Here is a 24,163-nt window from a genome sequence, read left to right as displayed (position 1 = left end):
TATCGAGTAATCGAATTCCAACGGATTTCTTTTGGAACTCATGTGCATCATCTCACACTTTTCCTTATTTAGCGTCAACTGCCACCTGACACACCATACAGCAATATTTTCTAAATCGCTTTGCAACTGATACTGGTATTCGGATGACCTTACTAGACGGTAAATTACAGCATCATTTGAAAACAATCTAAGAGAACTGCTCAGATTGTCACCCATGTCATTTATATAGATCAGGAACAGCAGAGGTCCCAGGACGCTTCCCTGGGGAACACCTGATATCACTTCAGTTTTACTCGATGATTTGCAGTCTATTATTACGAACTGCGACCTTCCTGACAGGAAATCACGAATCCAGTCGCACAACTGAGACGATACCCCATAGCTCCGCAGCTTGATTAGAAGTCGCTTCTGAGGAACAGTGTCAAAAGCTTTCCGGAAATCTAGAAATACGGAATCAGCTTGAGATCCCTTGTCGATAGCGGCCATTACTTCGTGCGAATAAAGAGCTAGCTGCGTTGCACAAGAGCGATCTTTTCTGAAGCCATGCTGATTACGTGTCAATAGATCGTTCCCTTTGAGGTGATTCATAATGTTTGAATACAGTATATGCTCCAAAACCCTACTGCAAACCGACGTCAATGATATAGGTCTGTAGTTAAATGGATTACTCCTACTACCCTTCTTGAACATTGGTGCGACCTGCGCAATTTTCCAATCTGTAGGTACAGATCTATCGGTGAGCGAGCGGTTGTATATGAGTGCTAAGTAGGGAGCTATAGTATCAGCGTAATCTGAAAGGAAACTAATCGGTATACAATCTGGACCTGAAGACTTGCCCGTATCAAGCGATTTGAGTTGATTCGCAACCCCTAAGGTATCTACTTCTAAGAAACTCATGCTAGCAGATGTTCGTGTTTCAAATTCTGGAATGTTCCATTCGTCTTCCCTGGTGAAGGAATTTCGGAAAACTGCGGTCAATAACTCCGCTTTAGCGGCACAGTCGTCGGTAACAGTACCATCGGCACTGCACAGCGAAGGTATTGACTGCGTCTTGCCGCTTGTGTACTTTACATACGACCAGAATTTCTTCGGTTTTTCTACCAAATTTCGAGACAATGTTTCGTTGTGGAACCTATTAAAGGCATCTGGCATCGAAGTACGTGCCAAATTTCGAGCGTCTGTAAATTTTAGCCCATGTTCGGGATTTCGCGTTCTTCTGAACTTCGCATGCTTTTTCCGTTGCCTCTGCAACAGCGTTCGGACCTTTCTTGTGTACCACAGGGGATCCGTTCCATCTCTTACCAATTTATGAGGTATGAATATCTCAATTGCTGTTGGTACTATATCTTTGAATTTGAGCCACATCTCGTCTGCATTCGCATAGTCAGTTCGGACGGAATGGAAATTGTCTTTTAGGAAGGCTTCTAGTGACACTTTATCCGCTTTTTTAAATAAAATTATTTTGCGTTCATTTCTGATGGATTTGGAAGAAACTGTATTGAACCTAGCTACAACTACCTTGTGATCACTAATCCCTGTGTCAGTCATGATGCTCTCTATCAGCTCTGGATTGTTTGTAGCTAAGAGGTCAAGTGTGTTTTCGCAACCATTTACAATTCGCGTGGGTTCGTGGACTAACTGCTCGAAATAATTTTCGGAGAAAGCATTTAGGACAATCTCGGAAGACGTTTTCTGCCTACCACCGGTTTTGAACAAGTATTTTTGCCAACATACCGAGGGTAGGTTGAAGTCCCCACCAACTATAACCGTATGAGTGGGGTATTTATTTGTTACGAGACTCAAACTTTCTCTGAACTGTTCCGCAAGGAGCCAATTATTAACTTAAGTCGGCTGTTAAGTATAACCTCCACCCATACCAATTCGCATGGAGTATCTACTTCGACTTCACTGCAAGATAAACCACTACTGACAGACACAAACACTCCACCACCAATTCTGCCTAATCTATCTTTCCTGAACACCGTCTGAGACTTCGTAAAAATTTCTGAAGTACTTATTTCAGGCTTTAGCCAGCTTTCTGTACCTATAACGATATCAGCTTCTGTGTTTTCTATTATCCCTTGAAGCTCAGGGACTTTCCAGCGCAACTACAACAATTTACAACTATAATTCCGACTGTTCCTTGATCCAAGCACGTGCTGTAATTGCCAAGCACCCTTTGACATTGCAGCCCACCCCGTACTTTCCCGAGGCCTTCTAAGCTAAAAAACCGCCCAGTCCACGCCACACAGCCTCCGCTACCCACGTAGGCGCCAGCTGAGTGTAGTGAACTCCTGACCTATTCAGCGGAACCCGAAACCCCACCACCCTATGGCGCAAGTCAAGGAATCTGCAGACAACACGGTCGCAAAACCGTCTGAGCCTCTGATTCAGACCCTCCACCCGGCTCTGCACCAAAGGTCCGCAGTCGGTTCTGTCAACGATGCTGCAGATGGTGAGCTCTGCCTTCATCTCGTAAGCAAGACCGGCAGCCTTCACCAAATCAGATAGCCGCTGGAATCCAGAGAGAATTTCCTCAGATCCAAAGCGACACACGTCATTAGTGCCGACATGTGCCATCACCTGCAGCTGGCTGCACCCTGTGCTCTTCATGGCATCTGGAAGGACCCTTTCCACATCAGAATGACTCCTCCCTGAATGCACACGGAGTGCACACTGGATTTCTTCCCCTCCTTAGCCGCCGTATCCCTAAGGGACCCCATTACGCGCCTAACATTGGAGCTCCCAACTACCAGTAAGCCCACCCTCTGCGATTGCTCGTACCTTGAAGGCTGAGAATGATCCTCTGAAACAGGGCAGGCAGCTGCATCTGACTCAGCCAGAGACAGTGCCTGAAACCGGTTTGTCAGACGCATCGGGGAGGCCTTCTGATCAGCCTCCGGGGACGTCTTTCGCTGCCTGCCACACCTTGGAACGACCTCCCAATCAACCACAACTAATAGTGTGAGTATATACGAAACATCATTTGTTTCTATTAAAAAATTTGTCAGTGGAATTGAAAGAGTAGGCCACTAGTAAGTCTTTCATGCTCGTTTAAAAACTGATTCTCATTTGTAACTAAATTTTTTATTTTTGCTGGCATATTATTGAAGATAAGTGTTTCTCAGTAGTTGACCCCCTTTTTGATCTAAAGTAATTGCTTTTAAGACTTTGTGCAGATCATTTTTGTTCTTGGTATTGTATGTATGAACTGAGCTGTTTGTTGGAAAAAGATATATATTACTTAAGACAAATTTCATTAAGGAGTAAATAAACAGAGAGGCAGTAGTTAGTGTACCCAGTTCTCTGAAGAGGTATGTACAGGACGTCCATGAATTTACTCCACAAATAATACGTATTACATGCTTTTGTACTCTAAAAACTTTTGTTTGACTTGAAGCTCTTTCATTTTTATGTAACCTATGTCTGCTACCACTCGAATTACAACCACAGATTTATTGAGGTGTTACTGCAGTTCTGTGGTGTGCTTTTCGAAACTGAATTTATTATCAAGTTGTAATCTCAGGAATTTAAGACTGTCAACATCTTCTGTCTGCTCTTCTTCATACTTTATGCATTTACTGGGTGGAAACCTCTTACAGGTTCTGAATTGGATATAGTGAGTCTTTTCGAAGTTTAATGTTTTCTTTAAACCATTTATTATTATCCATGAAAATATCATTAACAGATCTTTCTAAAACTACACTCGACATACTATTTATTGCAGTACTTGTGTCATCTGCAAACAAAATGAACTCTGCTTCTGGCTGTGTAACTGATGAGAGATCATTAATGTGCACAGGAAAAAGCAATGGCCCTAAGATGAATCCTTGTGGGATATCACATGTAATTTCTTCCCATTCTGATGACTGATGACTTAATTCACTAGTCCCTTGCACTGACACCCTTTGTTTCCTGTTACCAAGGTATGACTTGAACCATTTTGCAGCACTGCCGTGACACCATAGAATTCTAATTCATTTAAAAGGATGTTGTGGTTCACACAGTCAAATGCCTTTGACAAATCACAGAAAATACCTGCTGCTTATAATTTGTTATTTAATGAATTAAGTACATTTTCACTGTAGGTGTAAATAGCCATCTCGATATCAGAACCCTTCAGAAATCCAAAGTGTGTTCTTGCTTATATGTTATTTGTGGTCAGATGGTTGAGAAGCTGCCTATACATTACTTTTTCTAAAATTTTTGAGAATGCTGGCAAAAATGAAATCAGTCTGTAGTTTGATGTTATCTCTTTATCCCCACTTTTGAATAGAGGCTTAACATCTGCATATTTTAGCCAATCAGGAAATGTCCCAGTTATAATAGACTGGTTACACAAGTAACTTCGAATTGTACTAAGCTCACAAGACTTTGCCATAATTAACTTTGTTGATATGAATAGATTATAATTCCCTGCAGGTGCTTGGTAAATAGTCACTATTATATAGGATCTGTTATGGAACTCTACATCTGTTGCACATGCTTCTAGATGCTGCTCTAAACAGAATTTATTAATGTTAGTATTCTTGATTTTATGGCAGTTTTTAATGAATGTGGCAACTCCTCCTCCATTCATATCTACTCTGCAGATGTAGGAAGCTAGCATATATCCTGAAATCTGGTGGAAGGGAACCACCACTTGCAGCATACTGAATATGGGAGATACTAGAAAGCCTTCATCGTTTTCGTTTGCCCTTATTTTAAATTTTATTCTTATCAGATTATTGTTTCTCAAGTTCACAACTGAATAGTTTATTCGAATTGCGAAATGTAGGTAAAGTTTTTTTTTTTTTTTTTTTTTTTTTTTTTTTTTTTTTTTTTTTTTTAACGCAGGGTGATGTGGTTGTGTGGCTACAATTTTACTCTCCATTCAATGTGTTTTGGGTGCAAATGAGCCTCATCGTGCACCTACCAACTAACAGATCTTCAGATTGTAATAAATATACTTGTTTGAGTTACTACAAAAATTATTCTCCATTCAACATGTTTTTGTGCAAATGTGCCACGAAGTTGTAATGTTCAAACAGGCAACAAAAGTATCGCCACTGCTAATGGCGAACTGCTGTTGCTTTGTAGTTGCATGTGTGAACTCTTAGTTTTCGGTGACGCCATTTAAGAAGCGCAACTTTTGTCACGCCACAAAAAGTTGAACTTGGTTCTACTTTGTTGCACCATTTTGCCTTCTCCACATTCGAATAACGTCATTCCATTGCTACCTCGTGGCTGGATTCAAACCATTCTAGTGCGTATTCGTTCGTAGATAGTGCTTTTGTTTGGGAGTTTGCTATTAATATGCTGAAAAAGTGGTCAACAGCGACAATTATGAGATTCTTGGAAGTGTATCAAGAACGAGAATGCCTTTGGAACCACAAAAGCGAACCATACAAAGACAGAAATTTGAGAGATGCTGCTTTAATTGAAATAGTAAACAGTATGCGTGAATATGTACCTGGAATTGATGTAGCTACAACAAAATTAAAAATTCGAAATGCTTACATGAATGAACATAAAGAAGTACTGAAATCACTTAAGAGTGGTGCGTCTACAGACGGTATTTATAAACCCAGCCTTGCTTGGTTTGAAGCTGCAGACCGGTTCTTATAACGTGTAGTCGAGACAAGAGAGATGAGAAACACTTTGGTAAGTAATATTTTATATTTATTATGTTTCCAAAACATCTTATTTAGTAATATGTACAGCCATTTAATCAGCTGAGACAGGTGACGCCATTTTGCGAACTGCGCAATTACGAAGAATTTGTGGCGTCCTGTGTGAACGGTAGCTCAATGCGCCACTCCAGAATGACTTGACTTGTGGCGGTACTTTCGTTGCGTGTGTGAACCCGGCTTAATGAACGACTGAAACTATTGATACAATCCACAAGGTAGCTATGTGTTGCTGTGAATCGACATGAAAGAACAGTTATATATAAAATTACTGTGAACTTAAATTATGTCAACATAGACAGATATATTATCGCTCTATTATAAAAACTAATAATTTGCAGGACAATAATATTATGCATTGCTGCAGAACTATTTGAGAACTCTATTCAATTTTCGCACTGTTTTCATAGATGTATACGTGCGATGTAAAAAATATGTATGCTCAATTCATGTTGGTACACCTGCGTACTTTGTAAGGTCATGGATTGTTGAGGCAGAAACAGTTACGTTATACTAAGTCCAAGAGACAGTGTCATGAGAAGTCATGAGAAATGGAAAATTTTGAGAAAATTCGTGTTGATGAACATTTTGAGACAACGACTTATGTTGGGAAAGCTTATTTTGGTGAAGTACTGATTGTTATGACGATGATATTACGAAAATATATAATATGGAAGCCATTAAACAGTATCAGTTACGTAGCATATTACAAACCCAAGGACCCATTGTAGTAACAATTACAGCAAATCCAGAAGTTACCCCTAGACAAAGAGTATTCATGGTGAGGTAATTAAATTATTTAATGTTCGTACTGTGAAGTTACCTTCTCTTTAAGTCTCTTATGCTCTGTTAATAGAGTGAACAGACTGACGGGGACTTGTGGTCCACTATTGAAACCAGGAAGACCTCACGGGTTTTTAAACACATGTCATAATTTGATATAAAATAATTGATGATATTCAATATTTCTTCCCCGGACGAGAGAGGTACAATACATATGGGAACTTCCTGCCCGGGATTCAAATTGAATTGTTCAAACTGATACTTGTTCTATGTTCACAGATAACAATAGGTACAGTAACAGTAAATCAACCAATAAAGGGGAAGAGGAAAAGGAATCCAATGACGAAGGCAAATAACATATTTTAAAGTACGGAAGCAATTAAGAAACAACAAAATTAGGCCTACAGTTAACGGCAAGACCATGCGAAAAACAAGGTAAGTGCATATATTGATTTGTTCATATTGTTGACTGTTTTTAGACGTATTTTGTGGGTTAATAAGTTTAAAAATTTCTTGCTTTAAAATGACGTTAATGGAGGATATGACATACAATCTTGTTGCTGGGGGGGGGGGGGGAGGGGGGTTAGGCAAATTCGAATGCAAGTGGCGAGGTTTGTACCAGTACAGGAATGGAGTTATCAAAAAATGTCGTCGAAGAATTAGATACATCCACGATGTTGCGATTACTTTTAAAACAAAATTCTGAATTTAAGAACGTAATTGAAAATAAAAGTGTCTGGAATTGTTAGCAAATGCAAAACGTGTAGAAGTAAAACTTTCGAAAGAAAATAGCCAAGTGGCTGAGCAATTCATTAAAGGAACTGAAAGTATCAGATCTGACATGGAATTAATGAAAATTAATTTAGAATAACGTGCAAATAAGATTGAGGATAGGGTGTCAACGTAGAAGTTACGCTCAATAAAGTCAAACTAACGATCAAACGGGAAGCGGAAGAAACCGCAACAATTTTCGAAGTATTTGCAAATGAAAGGAAAATTAGATAGGGGGGTAATGATTACCGGAATTGAGTTGCATACGAAAAATTTCTAAACTTACAGAGGAGGAAATGGTTACCAGAATGGAGTTGGATACGAAAAATTTCTATGGCAAATTGTCAATACTTGAAAACAATGTTGTGGAAAAAGTAAAGACTGTCGGGAATCATGTAGAGTGTTGTAACGCCGTAATTAAAGACAATGAGAATGAGGTAGCACGATTACAGAAACAACTGAGATTTGGGATAATTTAGCGATGAAATCAGTGGCGACTCCTTTTAGCGGATTTTGGCCAGGTGTTGACGTGCGTAATTTTCCAGGGGTCGAAAAATTACACTCGGTTGACTTGATTATGAATTGTAGTGACAATTTTGGTATGAAATGAAAGAGTGGAAATTATCGAAGTAATTATAATGGGAACAATGAAAATTATCAGCAAAATCGACATTATAACTGCCAGGGAAATTCCAATACTGAAAGCAAGGGCAACTGGAGACGAAATGAGAACAGGGCAAGAAATAATTATGTGTGGAATGGGAATAGACAATGGGAAAATTCAGAGAGAAGACAAGATGGGATTGTGCAAGGGCTGTTAAACTACGAGCCATTCCGATGAGGGCCTGTCAGTTTGGGACGAACAGATAAAACTTCAGAAATGCGGCTATTAGAAACCAAAGTAGGCATATAATAATAATTATTATTTTATTGTTGTTCGGCTGATTACAGCAATAGCAAAGTCAAGAGCATATATTTCTATATAAACTACTATATTGATGTAAATTGGTTAACATAAAATAGGTACACGTTAGAATACAGTATTTTCATCTTCAAAGAATTCATAAATGGTATAAAATGGATTGTTCACTAGTAGCTTGTATAATTTAGCTTTAAAGATATTTACAGGCAGTTCTTTAAAGTCAGCACTTAGTCTATTAAACATCCTTAGTCCAACAACTAGGTAAGAGTTATGCGGTTTTGATAATCTATGATATGATACGTCTACAGATGTTCTGTTTCTAGTATATGACTATGAATATCATTTCTCAACACAAAATTTCTTTTGCTAGTTTCTTCCTTTGATTAATACCTTTATCACTTATATTCATCAATTTCACAGTGGAGTAATTTATTTGAATCGTGAAATGTGGGTAAATGGTTGTTGTTTACAGCAGGGTCATCTGGTTGTATGGCCAGAAAGCAGATTGTCCATTCAATGGGTTTTTGGTGATATTTTACACCACATGCACCTTACTGAACACCGAATATTCGGAATTTGATAAATCTTCTTGTTTTGGTATCTCCTTCATTTGCTTTATATTTTTAAAAATCTTATTTCAATGGTCACTAAAAATAAACATTGCGCTGCACAAATTGTAGTACATGTTTCGTACCTCTCATCAGGGATATTCCGTTTCATGACTGCTATGTTTGTTCAAACATCGAGTGTAATTTGGTTGGATGGGAATCACCACTCCGAGCGTTCTGATTATTGGAGTTATTAGAAAGACTTTTTTTCTTTTGCTAGGTGCTTCTTTTGATTGTTACCTTTATCACTTATATTCACCAATTCCACAATGGATTAATGTATTTGTATCGTGAAGTGTGTTTATGTGTTTGTTGTTTACAGCAGGGTCATCTGGTTTTATGGCTAGAAAGCAGATTCCCCATTCAATGGGTTTTTGGTGATATTTTACACCACATGAACCTTACTGAACACCGAATGTTCGGAATTTGATAAATTTTCTTGTTTTAGTATCTCCTTCATTTGCTTTATATTTTTAAAAATCTTATTGCGATGGTCACTAAAAGTAATCAATGTGCTGCACAAAATGTGGTATATGTTTCTTCCCCATCAATAGAGAGATTTCGTTTCATCACTACATGTGTTCTACCATCAAGTGTGATTTTGTTGGATGGGAACCACCACTCCGAGTATTTTGACCATCGAATTATTAGGAAAGACTTCATTGTTTTGCTAGGTGCTTCCTTTGATTGATACTTTTATCACCTATATTCATTGATTTCACAGTGGAGTAATTTATTTGAATCGTGAAATGTGGGTAAATGTTTGTTGTTTACAGCAGGGTCATCTGGTTGTAAGGCCAGAAAGCAGATTCTCCATTAATGGGTTTTTGGTGCAGATTGGACACCACATGCACTTTACTCAATAACAGATGTTCGGAATTTGATATATCTTCGTTTATAGGTATCTCCTTAATTTGCTTTATATTTTCAAAAATTTTATTGCAGTGGTCATTAAAAATAATCAATGTGCTGCACAAATTGTAGTACATGTTTCTTCCCTCTCAGCAGAGAGATTCTGTTTCGTGACTGCTATGTTTGTTCAAACATCGAGTGTGATTTTGTTGGATGGGAACCACCAGTCCGAGCATCCTGAGTATCGGAGTTATTAGGAAAGTCCTGTTTCTTTTGCTAGGACCTTCATTGGATTGTTACCCTTATAACTTATATTCATGTATTTCGCAGTGGGGTAATGTATTTGAATCGTTAAATGTGTGTAAATGTTTGTTGTATAGAGCAGGGTCATCTGGTTGTATGGCCAGAAAACAGATTCTCCATTAATGGGTTTTTGGTGCAGATTGGACACCATATGCATTTTACTGATTAACGAATGTTCGGACTTTGATAAATGTTCTTGTTTAGCTAGCTCCTTCGTTTGCTTTATATTTTGAAATACCTTATTTCAATGGTGTTTAAAAATAATCGATGTGGTGCAGAAATTGTGGTACATGTTTCGTACCTCTCATCAGGGAGATTCTGTTTTAGTTAGTTATATTACTTGTTCCATGGGTCATGAACACGATTCTTTCGTAATGATGTGGAACGTGTCAAGGTACACAAGATTCATTTATCCCAAGTAATCATTGTTAGTCTTATATACGGTACAATTGTTAAAGCTTACTGTATTTCTTTGGCCTATGTCAAAAAATTCATCTATGGAGGAGAAGGAGTTGTCATTCCGGAATTCTCTTAACTTACTTTTGAATGCCGATTGTTTGTCTGTCAGACTTTTGATATTGTTTAGCAATTGACCAAAAATCTTTGTGGCAGTAGAATTGACCCCCTTTTGTGCCAATGTCAAATTCAATGAACGGTAGTGAAGGTCACCCTGTCTCCTAGTATTGTAGCTGTGGAGTGTGCTATTAATTCTGAAGTGATCTGGGTTACTAACAACAAATTTCATTAGGCTGTATATATATTGTGAAGCTACTGGCAATATCCCTAATTCTTTAAATAATTGTCTACAAGATGATCTTGGATGAGCCCCAGACATTATTCTGATAACACGTGTTTTTGTGCAATAAATACCTTCTTTCTTAGTGATGAATTGCCCCAAAAGATGATTCTGTAAGAAAGCAACGAATGAAAATATGCGTGGTAAGCTAACTTACTGATGTGCTTGTCTCCAAAATTTGCAATGACACTAGTAGCATAGGTAGCTCAGCTCAATCATTTCAGTAGATTGTCAATGTGTGTCTTCCACTTTAAATTCTGATCAATACAGACACCCAGAAATTTTGAACGATCTGCTTTAGCTAAAGATTTTCCCCCACACTCTATATTTATTTCCGGTGGTATGCCTTTCCCTGTACTGAACTGTATGTACAGTGTTTTTTCAAAGTTCAATGAAAGTCCATTTGCGGAAAACCACCTAATAACTCTTTGAAAAACATTATTTGCATTTTCCTCAGCTGATTCTTGCTTTTTAGGCTTGATTACAATACTTGTGTCATCTGCAAAGAGAACCAAGTTTGCATCTTCATGAATATAATTAGGCAAGTCATTAACATATATTAAAAACAATAAATTCCCCAAGACAGAACCCTGTGGTACCCCATTCTTGATACATCCCCAGTCTGAATAATCTGCTGCCCTTTGTGTACTATGTGGGTTTACTGTTTCAACCTTCTGCATTCTACCAGTTAAATATGAAGTGAACCGTCTGTGTACTGAACCATTCATTCCATAGTACTTCAGCTTATCTAAGAGGATTTCATGACCCACACAATCAAAAGCCTTAGAGAGATCACAGAAAATCCCAATTGGTGATGTTCTACTATCCAGAGCATTTAAAATTTGATCAGTGAAAGCGTGTATAGCACTATCTGTTGAAACACCTTTCTGAAAACCGAACTGACATTTTTTGAAACGTTATTCCCACTAATGTGTAAAGTTACTCTTGAGTACATTACTTTTTCAAACACTTTTGAGAAGGATGTCAGAAGCGAAATAGGACGATAATTGTTGATGTCTGTCTTGTCACCTTTTTTATACAAGGGTTTAACTATGGCCTATTTCAATCTGTCAGGAAATATTCCCTGATTCAATGAGCTATTACATATGTGGCTAAGAACTCGACTTATCAGGTGTGGACAAGATTTTAGTATTCTATTGGAGATACCATCAGTTCTATGTGAGTTTTTATTCTTAAGTGAATTTATTTTTTTCTTAATTTCAGACGGTGAGGTGGGTAGGATTTCAATTTCATTTGTTTGCACCGGGAATGCCTCTTTCATATGGAGTTCTGCCCTATCTGGTGAGCAGCTGGTGCCTATATTTTCCACTACATTTATAAAATGATTATTAAAAATATTTTCAACCAGTGATTTTTCATTTATAAGCTTTTCATTGTGCTTAACAGTAATACTGTTGTCCTGTGACCTTGGTTGCCCTGTTTCCCTTTTAACTATATTCCATATTGTTTTGTCATCAGAGGTGCTAATCTCAGACTTGATACACATACTTCTGGATTTTTTTATAACTTTCCTTAATATATTACAATATTTCTTATAATTGTTGAGCTTTTCTTCATCTCGACTTATTCTAGTGTCTTGGTATAGTTCCCATTTCCGGCTACAAGAAATTTTAATCCCTTTAGTCAGCCATGGTTTTTTATCAAGTTTATTTGAATTATGATTCACTAATTTCTTAGGAAAACTGTTTTCAAATATGCCCACAAGTTTATCATGGAATAAGTTAAATTTAACATTTGCATCAGGTTCCCGATAAACATCCTCCCAGTCTACGCTTCTCAAGCTTTCCTTAAATTGTTGAATTGTTATATGGTTAATTGGGTGTATTATTTTTTTTTTTTTTTTTCACATTACTGTATGGAGCAAAGTCATGAATTGAAAGTAGCTGTGCATCGTGATCAGAAAGCCCGTTCTTAATAGGATAGGTGCTTACTTCTTTTAATTTATCTTGGTCTATGAAAATGTTATCTATCAGGGTGCTACTGTCTTGTACAATACGAGTAGGAAGATCAATGACTGATGTCAGATTGTAAGAGCAAAGTAATAGTTCAAGGTCGTTCTTCTTGCTTGAGTGTTTAAGAAAATCTACGTTAAAATCTCCACAAATGATAATGTGTTTTCCCTTTTCTGACAGACAACACAGCAAGAGATCTAGGTTTTTAAGAAACATTTGAAAATTTCCAAGTGGGGTCCTATACACAGTCACAATTATGAATTTACCACTGTCCAATTTAAGCTTACAGGCGCATACTTCAATGTGCTGTTCTACACAGAATTTTGCGGTTTCTCTGTTTTTAAAACTATGTTCCCCCTTAACATAAATGGCAGCTCCTCCTTTCTCCATATTGTCTCTACAAAAATAAGTTGCTACTTTATACCCATTAATATTTCCATTTTCCATTTGTGTAGTTATATGATGTTCAGACAGGCACAGTACATCAACTTCTGTTGTATTTTTAATATTCTCAAAACAAATTATTAGTTCGTCTGTTTTGTTCCTTAATCCCCTGATATTTTGGTGAAATATATTAACATAACTGTTTCCTCTACCTTTATTCGAACCATTTATTTTTTTTACCTTTAAGAGCTGCCCGTCTGGACATTTTATTCAACCTAAAAAAAGGTGCTCCTATGCCCTTTTGGGTCACAGGGGTTTTGCCTTGAGTGCTAGTGGCCCTCTTTAGACGACCTACAATTAAATCAGCTAATCTATCCTTCCCTAGACTATTTAGGTGCAGGCCATGTCGAGTGTATCCCCATCTCCCAATGCTACCAACAGGCACTGTATAAATGTGTGTTTTTGCACCGTCCAGCAGCTGCTCGCACAACTCTCTGTTAACTCGCCACACAGAAGGGTTAACCGAGTGCTGATCGTAACGCTGCAATACCTCAACAAAACCCACATTCGCACATCCTGTTGCAGCTCATATTTTATCCAGGTCACTCTTAATATCATAATTCCTATCCTTAGCCAGGCTGTTTCCTGCCCCACCTATTACTATCACCTCATCATTCTTGTCAAAGTCCCTACAGAGTGGTCCTATTTCTGCTATCACCTGGCTAAGCCTAGCACTTGGCTTAAACAAACTCGTGACCTGGTAATCTGCTCCTAATTTCTCCTGCACTAGTTGGCCTACACCCCTCCCATGACTGCTCCCTGGCAGCAAGACTTTTCTTTTCCTGTTACTAGATTTTCCCGACCTAATGCTGTTACCAATTTTAGTAGTCTGCTGCACCCTACTTTCAACTACTCCTGTTTTTGGCTCCTCCCTTCCTACTCCAGGTAACAAGGAGAATTTATTCATAACTGGAACTTCGACAACATCTACATGGCTGGTCCCTTTTTGCGATTTCCTTGTTACCAATTCCCATTTCCCGCAGGCTTTTTCCCCCTTGAACTTAGTTAATTCAGTTTTTACCGAATCTAGTTCAGCCTGAAGGGCACACATCTTTTCCTCCTGTTGTACGAATCTTTTTTCTATACTACAGAACCTACAGTTCCATGGAAGAGCCAAAAGCATAATCTCGTCAAATTTCCCGCTACATGAGCCCCAATGAAAAACACCCCCACATCCTCCACATACCACACCCGATTCTATCTTCTTACGGCAGCTTCCACACTTAGTAATCATGGCAATGTACAGTAATAAAATTTAAACAATGATCTCTTAATACAACAAACTATATTCTTAAATCAGTAAGATAATGAACCTACAATGAATGTAATCTAACGAGCTACGTGAATTTAAACAATCATTACCTGAAAGTAAACAAACGCCAAATGGAAAGTCTATGAACAAATAAGTTTGAATAATCTACAATCCAACGATATGCTAATTGCTTCTTTTGATTGTTACCCTTCTCACTTACATTCATCAATTTCACAGTGGAGTAATGTATTTGAATCGTGAAATGTGGTTAAGAGTTTGTTGTTTACAGCAGGGTCATCTGGTTGTATGGCCAGAATGCAGATTCTCCATTCAATGGGTTTTTGGTGCAAATTGGACACCACATGCTCTTTACTGAATGACTAATGTCTAGAATTTGATAAATCTTCTTGTTTAGGTATCTCCTTCATTTGCTTTATATTTTAAAAAATCTTATTCCAATGTTCACTAAAAATAATCAATGTGCTGCACAAATTGTGGTACATGTTTGTTCCCTCTCAACAGGGAGATTCCGTTTCATGACTGCTATGTTTGTTCAAACATCGAGTGTGATTTTGTTGATTGGGAACCTCCACTCCGAACATCTTGAGTGTTGGAATTATTACGAAAAACTTCATTGTTTTGCTAGGTGCTTCTTTTGATTGTTACCCTTATCACATACATTCATCAATTTCACAGTGGGTTAATATACTTGAATCATTAAATGTGGTTATGTGTTTGTTGTTTACCGCAGGGTCATCTGGTTGTATGGCCAGAAAGCAGATTCTACATTCAATTGATTTTTGCTGCAGATTGGACACCACATGCACCTTACTGAACATCGAATGTTCGGAATTTGATAAATGTTTTTGTTTTGGTATCTCCTTCATTTGCTGTATATTTAAAAAAAAATTATTCCATGGTCACTAAAAGTAATTCGAGTGCTGCACAACTTGTGGTTCATGGTTCTTCCTTCTCTGCAGGGAGATTCCGTTTCAAGACTGCTATGTTTGTTCTAGCATCGAGTGTGATTTTGTTGAATGGGAACCACCACTCTGAGCATTCTGAGTATTGGAGTTATTAGGAATGACTTCATTGTTTTGCTAGGTGCTTCTTTGATTGTTACCCATATCACTTATATTCACCAATTCCACTATGGATTAATGTATTAGAATTGTGACATGAAGTTATGTATTTGTTGTTTACAGCAGGGTCATCTGGTTGTATGGCCACAAAGCAGATTCTCCATTAAATGTGTTTTTGGTGCAGATTGGATACCACATGCACCTTACTGAATAACGGCTGTTCAGAATTTGATAAATCTTCTTGTTTAGGTGTCCCCTTCATTTGCTTTATATTTTTAAAAATCTTATTCCAATGTTCACTAAAAATAATCAATGTGCTGCACAAATTGTGGTACATGTTTGTTCCCTCTCAACAGGGAGATTCCGTTTCATGACTGCTATGTTTGTTCAATCATCGAGTGTGATTTTTTTGGATGGGAACCACCACTCCGAGCATCTTGAGTGTTGGAGTTATTAGGAATGACTTTATTGTTTTGCTAGGTGCTTCTTTTGATTGCTACCCTTATCACATATATTCATCAATTGCACAGTGGGTTAATATATTTGAATCGTTAAATGTGGTTATGTGTTTGTTGTTTACAGCAGGGTCATCTGGTTGTATGGCCATAAAGCAGATTCTGCATTCAATGCGTTTTTGGTGCACATTGGACAACACATGCACCTTACTGAACACCGAATGTTCAGAATTTGATAAATCTTCTTGTTTTGGTGCAGAGTGAGTACCACATGCACATTACTGACCACCGAATGTTAGGAATTTGATAAATCTTCTTATTTTGGTATCTCTTTCATGTGTGTTATGTTTTTAAAAATGTTACTCCATGGTCACGAAAAATAATCAATGTGCTGCACAAATTGTGGTACATGATTCTTCCCTCTCAGCAGGGAGATTCTGTTTCATGAGTGCTATGTTTGTTTAACCATTGAGTGTGATTTTGTTGGATGGGATCACCACTCCGATGATTTTGAATATTGGAGTTATAGGGAAATACTTAATTGTTATGCTAATGCTTCTTTTGATTGTTACTTTATATTCATCAATTTCACAGTGGAGTATTGAATTTGAATAGTGAAATGTGGTTAAGAGTTTGTTGTTTACAGCAGGGTCATCTGGTTGTATGGCCAGAAAGCAGTTTCTCCATTCAATGGGTTATTGCTGCATATTGGACACGACATACTCTTTACTGAATAACGATGGTTCAGAATATCACAATTGAGGTAGCTCCTTCATTTGCTTTATATTTTTAAAAATGTTATTCGATGGTCACAAAAAATAATCAAGGTGCTGCACAAATTGTGGTACATGTTCCTTCCCTCTCAACAGGGAGATTCCGTTTAATGACTGCTATGTTTGTTCCACCATCGAGTGTGATTGTGTAGGATGGGAACCACAACTCCGAGCATTCTGACTATTGGAGTTATTAGAAAGACTTTTTTCTTTTGCTAGGTGCTTCCTTTGATACCTTTATCACTTATATTCATCAATTTCACAGTGGAGTGATGTATTTGGTTCTTTAAATGTTTGTTGTTTACAGCAGGGTCATCTGATTGTATGGCCAGAAAGCTGATTCTCTATTCAATGGTCTTTTGGTGCAGATTGGACACCACATGCACTTTACTGAATAACGAATGATCGGATTTTGATATATCTTCGTTTTTAGGTATCTCCTTCAATTGCTTTAAATTTTTAAAAATCTTATTTCAATGGTCACTAAAAATAGACAATGTGCTGCACAAATTGTAGTACATGTTTCGTACTTCTCATCAGGGAGATTCCATTTCATGACTGCTATGTTTGTTCAAACATCAAGTGTGATTTTGTTGGATGGGAATCACCACTCGGAGCATTCTGACGATTGGAGTTATTAGAAATACTGTTTTCTTTTGCTAGGTGCTTCCTTTGGTTGATACCTTTATCACTTATATTCGTCAATTTCACAGTGGAGTAATGTATTTGAATAATGAAATGTGGGTAAATGTTTGTTGTTTACAGCAGGGTCATCTGGTTGTATGGCCAGAAAGCAGATTCTCTATTCAATGGTCTTTTGGTGCAGATTGGACACCACATGCACTTTACTGAATAACAAATGTTAGGAATTTGATAATTATTCTTGTTTTCGTATCTCCTTCAATTGCTTTAAATTTTTAATAATCTTATTGCAATGGTCACTATAACAATAAATGTGCTGCACAAATTGTGGTACATGTTTCTTCCCTCTCAACAGGGAGATTCCGTTTAATGACTGCTATGTTCTAATTTCGAGTGTGATTTTGTTGGATGGGAAGCACTACTCCGAGCATTCTGACAATTGTAGTTATTAGGAAAGACATCTTTCTTTTGCTTAGTCCTTGTTATGATTGTTACCCTCATCACATATATTCATCAATTTCACAGTGGAATAATATATTTGAATAATGAAATGTGGGTAAATGTTTGTTGATTACAGCAGGGTCATCTGGTTGTATGGCCAGAAAGCAGATTCCCTATTCAATCGTCTTTTGGTGCATATTTGACACCACATGCAGAAATTGTGGTACATGTTTCTTGCCTCTCAACAGGGAGATTCTGTTTCATGACTGCTATGTTTGTTCAAACATGGAGTGTGATTTTGTTGGATGGGAACTACCACTCCAAGCATCCTGAGTATTGGAGTTATTAGGAAGGACCTCTTTCTTTTCTTAGGTGGTTCTTTTGTTTGTTAACTTTATAACTTATATTCATCTGTTTCGCAGTGGAGTAATGTATTTGAATCGTTAAATGTGTGTAAATGTTTTTTGTTTAAAGCAGGGTCATCTGGTTGTATGACCAGAAAGCAGATTCTCCATTGAATGGGTTTTTAGTGCAGATTGGACACCACTTGCATTTTACTGAATAACAAATGTTAGTAATTTGATAATTATTCTTGTTTTTGTATCTCCTTCAGTTGCCTTAAATTTTTATAAATCTTATTGCAATGGTCACTAAAAATAATCAATGTGCTGCACAAATTGTGGTACATGTTTCTTCTCTCTCAACAGGGAGATCCCGTTTCATGACTGCTATGTTTATTCAAACATCGAGTGTGATTATGTTGGATGGAAATCACCACTCCGAGCATTCTGACGATTGGAGTTATTAGAAATACTGTTTTCTTTTGCTAGGTGCTTCCTTTGGTTGATACCTTTATCACTTATATTCGTCAATTTCACAGTGGAGTAATGTATTTGATTCGTGAAATGTGGGTAAATGTTTGTTGTTTACAGCAGGGTCATCTGGTTGTATGGCCAGAAAGCAGATTCTCTATTCAATTGTCTTTTGGTGCAGATTGGACACCACATGCACTTTACTGAATAACAAATGTTAGGAATTTGATAATTATTCTTGTTTTCGTATCTCCTTCAATTGCTTTAAATTTTTAATAATCTTATTGCAATGGTCACTATAACAATAAATGTGCTGCACAAATTGTGGTACATGTTTCTTCCCTCTCAACAGGGAGATTCCGTTTAATGACTGCTATGTTCTAATTTCGAGTGCGATTTTGTTGGATGGGAAGCACTACTCCGAGCATTCTGACAATTGTAGTTATTAGGAAAGACATCTTTCTTTTGCTTAGTCCTTGTTATGATTGTTACCCTCATCACATATATTCATCAATTTCACAGTGGAATAATATATTTGAATAATGAAATGTGGGTAAATGTTTGTTGATTACAGCAGGGTCATCTGGTTGTATGGCCAGAAAGCTGATTCCCCATTCAATTGTCTTTTGGTGCATATTTGACACCACTAGCACAAATTGTGGTACATGTTTCTTGGCTCTCAACAGGGAGATTCTGTTTCATGACTGCCATGTTTTTTCAAACATTGATTGTGATTTTGTTGGATGGGAACTACCACTCCAAGCACCCTGAGTATTGGAGTTATTAGGAAAGACCTCTTTCTCTTCCTAGGTGCTTCTTTTGATTGTTACCCTTAGAACTTATATTCATCTGTTTCGCAGGGCAGTAATGTATTTAAATTGTTAAATGTGTGTAAATGTTTTTTGTTTAGAGCAGGGTCATCTGGTTGTATGACCAGACAGCAGATTCTCCATTCAATGAGTTTTTAGTGCAGATTGGACACCACTTGCATTTTACTGAATAGCAAATGTTAGGAATTTGATACATAGTCTTCTATTCGTATCTACTTCAATTGCTTTAAATTTTTAAAAATCTTATTGCAGTGGTCACTAAAAATAATAAATGTGCTGCACAAATTGTGGTACATGTTTCTTCCCCGTCAACAGGGAGATTCCGTTTAAATGCCTGCTATGTTTGTTCTACTTTTGAGTGTGATTTTGTTTGATGGGAAGCACTACTCCGAGCATTCTGACAATTGGAGTTATTAGGTAAGACTTCTTTGTTTTGCTGAGTCCTTGTTTTGATTGTTACCCTCATCACATATATTCATCAATTTCATAGTGGAATAATATATTTGAATAATGAAATGTGTTTAAATGTTTGTGGATTACAGCAGGGTCATCTGGTTGTATGGCCAGAAAGCAGATTCTCTATTCAATGGCCTTTTGGTGCAGATAGGACACCACATGCACTTTACTGAATAACGAATGTTCGGAATTTGATAAATCTTCTTGTTTAGGTATCTCCTTCATTTGTTTTTTATTTTTAAAACTCTTATTGCAATGGTCACTAAAAATAATAAATGTGCTGCACAAATTGTGGTACATGTTTCTTCCCTCTCAACAGGGAGATTCTGTTTAATGGGTGCAATGTTTGTTCTACTTTTGAGTGTGATTTTGTTGAATGGGAAGCACTGCTCCGAGCATTCTGACAATTGGAGTTATTAGGAAAGACTTCTTTCTTTTGCTGAGTCCTTGTTTTGATTGTTACCCTCATCACATATATTCATCAATTTCACAGTGGAATACTATATTTGAATCGTGAAATATCGGTAAATATTTGTTGATTACAGCAGGGTCATCTGGTTGTATGGCCAGAAAGCAGATTCCCCATTCAATCGTCTTTTGGTGCATATTTGACACCACATGCACAAATTGTGGTACATGTTTCTTGCCTCTCAACAGGGAGATCCTGTTTCATGACTGCTATGTTTGTTCAAACATGGAGTGTGATTTTGTTGGATGGGAACTACCACTCCAAGCATCCTGAGTATTGGAGTTATTAGGAAAGACCTCCTTCTTTTCCTAGGTGCTTCTTTTGATTGTTACCCTTAGAACTTATATTCATCTGTTTCGCAGTGGAGTAATGTATTTGAATCGTTAAATGTGTGTAAATGTTTTTTGTTTAGAGCAGGGTCATCTGGTTGTATGACCAGAAAGCAGATTCTCCATTTAATGGGTTTTTAGTGCAGATTGGATACCACTTGCATTTTACTTAATAACAAATGTTAGGAATTTGATAATTATTCTTGTTTTCATATCTCCTTCAATTGCCTTAAATTTTTAAAAATCTTATTGCAATGGTCACTAAAAATAATCAATGTGCTGCACAAATTGTGGTACATGTTTCTTCTCTCTGAACAGGGAGATTCCGTTTCATGACTGCTATGTTTATTGAAACATCAAGTGTGATTATGTTGGATGGAAATCACCTCTCCGAGCGTTCTGACGATTGGAGTTATTAGAAATACTGTTTTCTTTTGCTAGGTGCTTCCTTTGATTGATACCTTTATCACTTATATTCGTCAATTTCACAGTGGAGTAATGTATTTGATTCGTGAAATGTGGGTAAATGGTTGTTGTTTAGAGCAGGGTCATATGGTTGTATGGCCAGAAAGCAGATTCCCTATTCAATGGTCTTTTGGTGCCCATTGGACACCACATGCACTTTACTGAATAACGAATGTTCGGTATTTGATAAATCTTCTTGTTTAGGTATCTCTTTTATTTGGTTTTTATTTTTAAAAATTTTATTGCAATGGTCACTAAAAATAATCAATGTGCTGCACAAATTGTGGAACATGTTTCTTCCCTCTCAACAGGGAAATTCTGTTTAATGCCTGCTATGTTTGTTCTACTTTTGAGTGTGATTTTGTTGGATGGGAAGTACTACCTCGAGCATTCTGACAATTGAAGTTATTAGCAATGACTTCTTTCTTTTGCTGAGGCCTTGTTTTGATTGTTACCCTCATCACATATATTCATCAATTTCACAGTGGAAGAATATATTTGAATCGTGAAATGTGGGTAAATCTTTGTTGATTTCAGCAGGGTCATCTGGTTGTATGGCCAGAAAGCAGATTCCCCATTCAGTCGTCTTTTGGTGCATATTTGACACCACATGTACAAATTGTGGTACATGTTTCTTGCCTCTCAACAGGGAGATTCTCTTTCATGTTTGCTATGTTTGCTCAAACATGGAGTGTGATTTTGTTGGATGGGAACTACCACTCCAAGCATCCTGTGTATTGGAGTTATTAGGAAAGACCTCCTTCTTTTCCTAGGTGCTTCTTTTGATTGTTACCCTTAGAACTTATATTCATCTGTTTTGCAGTGGAGTAATGTATTTGAATCGTTAAATGTGTGTAAATGTTTTTTGTTTAGAGCAGGGTCATCTGGTTTTATGACCAGAAACAGATTCTTAATTCAAAGGGTTTGTTAGTGCATATTGGGCACCACTTGCATTTTACTGAATAACAAATGTTAGGAATTTGATAAATATTCTTTTTTCCGTGTCTCCTTCATTTGCTTAAAATTTTTAAAAATCTTATTGCAATGGTCAGTAAAAATAATCAATGTGCTGCACAAATTGTGGTCCATGTTTTTTCTCTCTCAACAGGGAGATCCCGTTTCATGACTGCTATGTTTATTAGAACGTCGAGTGTGATTATGTTGGATGGAAATCACCACTCCGAGCGTTCTGACGATTGGAGTTATTAGAAATACTGTTTTCTTTTGCTAGGTGCTTCCTTTGATTGATACATTTATCACATATATTCACCAATTTCACAGTGGAATAATATATTTGAATCGTGAAATGTGGGTAAATGTTTGTTGATTACAGCAGGGTCATCTGGTTGTATGGCCAGAAAGCAGATTATCCATTCAATGGGTTTTTGGTGCAGTTTGGACGCCATTTGCATTTTACTGAATAACAAATGTTAGGAATTTGATAATTATTCTTGTTTTCGTATCTCCTTCAATTGCTTTAAATTTGTAAAAATCCTATTGCAATGGTCACTAAAAATAATCAATGTGCTGCACAAATTGTGGTACATGTTTCTTCTCTCTCAACCGGGAGATTCCGTTTCATGACTGCTATGGTTATTCAAACTTCGAGTGTGATTATGTTGGATGGAAATCACCTCTCCGAGCGTTCTGACAATTGGAGTTATTAGATATGCTGTTTTCTTTTGCTAGGTGCTTCCTTTGATTGATACCATTATCACTTATATTCGTCAATTTCACAGTGGAGTAGTGTATTTGATTCGTGAAATGTGGGTAAATGTTTGTTGTTTACAGCAGGGTCATCTGGTTGTATGGCCAGAAAGCTGATTCCCCATTCAATCGTGTTTTGGTGCATATTTGACAGCACATGCACAAATTGTGGTACATGTTTCTTGCCTTTCAACAGGGAGATCCTGTTTCATGACTGCTATGTTTGTTCAAACATGGAGAGTGATTTTGTTGGATGGGTACTACCACTCCAAGCATCCTGAGTATTGGAGTTATTAGGAAAGACCTCTTTCTTTTCCTAGGTGGTTCTTTTGATTGTTACCGTTATAACTTATATTCATCTGTTTTGCAGTGGAGTGTCGTTTTTGAATCGTTAAATGTGTGTAAATGTTTTTTGTTTAGAGCAGTGCCATCTGGTTGTATGACCAGAAAGGAGATTCTCCATTCAATGTGTTTTTGGTGCAGATTGGACACCACTTGCATTTTACTGAATAACAAATGTTAGGAATTTGATAATTATTCTTGTCTTCATATCTCCTTCAATTGCTTTAAATTTTTAAAAATCTTATTGCAATGGTCACTAAAAATAATCAATGTGCTGCACAAATTGTGGTCCATGTTTCTTCTCTCTCAACAGGGAGATTCCGTTTCATGACTGCTATGTTTATTCAAACATCGAGTGTGATTATGTTGGATGGAAATCACCACTCCGAGTGTTCTGACGATTGGAGTTATTAGAAATACTGTTTTCTTTTGCTAGGTGCTTCCTTTGATTGATACCTTTATCACTTATATTCGTCAATTTCACAGTGGAGTAATGTATTTGATTCGTGAAATGTGGGTAAATGTTTGTTGTTTACAGCAGAGTCATCTGGTTGTATGGCCAGAAAGCAGATTCTCTATTCAATGGTCTTTTGGAGCAGATTGGACACCACATGCACCTTACTGAATAACAAATGTTCGGAATTTGATAAATCTTCTTGTTGAGGTATCTCCTTCATTTGCTTTATATTTTTAAAAATATTATTGCAATGGTCACTAAAAATAATAAATGTGCTGCACAAATTGTGGTACATGTTTCTTCCCTCTCAACAGGGAGATTCCATTTAATGCCTGCTATGTTCTACTTTCGAGTGTAATTTTGTTGGATGGAAGCACTACTCGGAGCATTCTGACAATTGGAGTTATTAGGAAAGACTTTTTTCTTTTGCTAAGTCCTAGTTTTGATTGTTACCCTCATCACATATATTCATCAATTTCACAGTGGAATAATACACTCCTGGAAATTGAAATAAGAACACCGTGAATTCA

The 24,163-nt window shown here is 37.2% G+C and overlaps 1 protein-coding gene across 5 annotated transcripts in view; it reads left to right on the top strand.

The window, feature by feature from the left end:
* Positions 1 to 24,163, top strand: part of LOC126305200 (uncharacterized) — an 80,479-nt gene that overhangs the window by 20,484 nt on the left and 35,832 nt on the right. For all 5 annotated transcript variants that reach the window (XR_007553343.1, XR_007553340.1, XR_007553342.1 and 2 more), the window contains 2 exons: positions 2,816 to 2,964; positions 6,732 to 6,887. Coding sequence is in view for 1 of the 5 variants with exons in the window: in XM_049992023.1 (XP_049847980.1) it covers positions 2,816 to 2,964; positions 6,732 to 6,735 (153 nt within the window). In the remaining 4 variants the exon portion in view is untranslated. The remainder of the gene's footprint in view (positions 1 to 2,815; positions 2,965 to 6,731; positions 6,888 to 24,163) is intronic.

Source organism: Schistocerca gregaria, unplaced genomic scaffold (genome assembly GCF_023897955.1).
Source record: "Schistocerca gregaria isolate iqSchGreg1 unplaced genomic scaffold, iqSchGreg1.2 ptg000281l, whole genome shotgun sequence".
NCBI lineage: Eukaryota > Metazoa > Arthropoda > Insecta > Orthoptera > Acrididae > Schistocerca > Schistocerca gregaria.
This window is presented reverse-complemented; position numbering and strand designations above follow the sequence as displayed.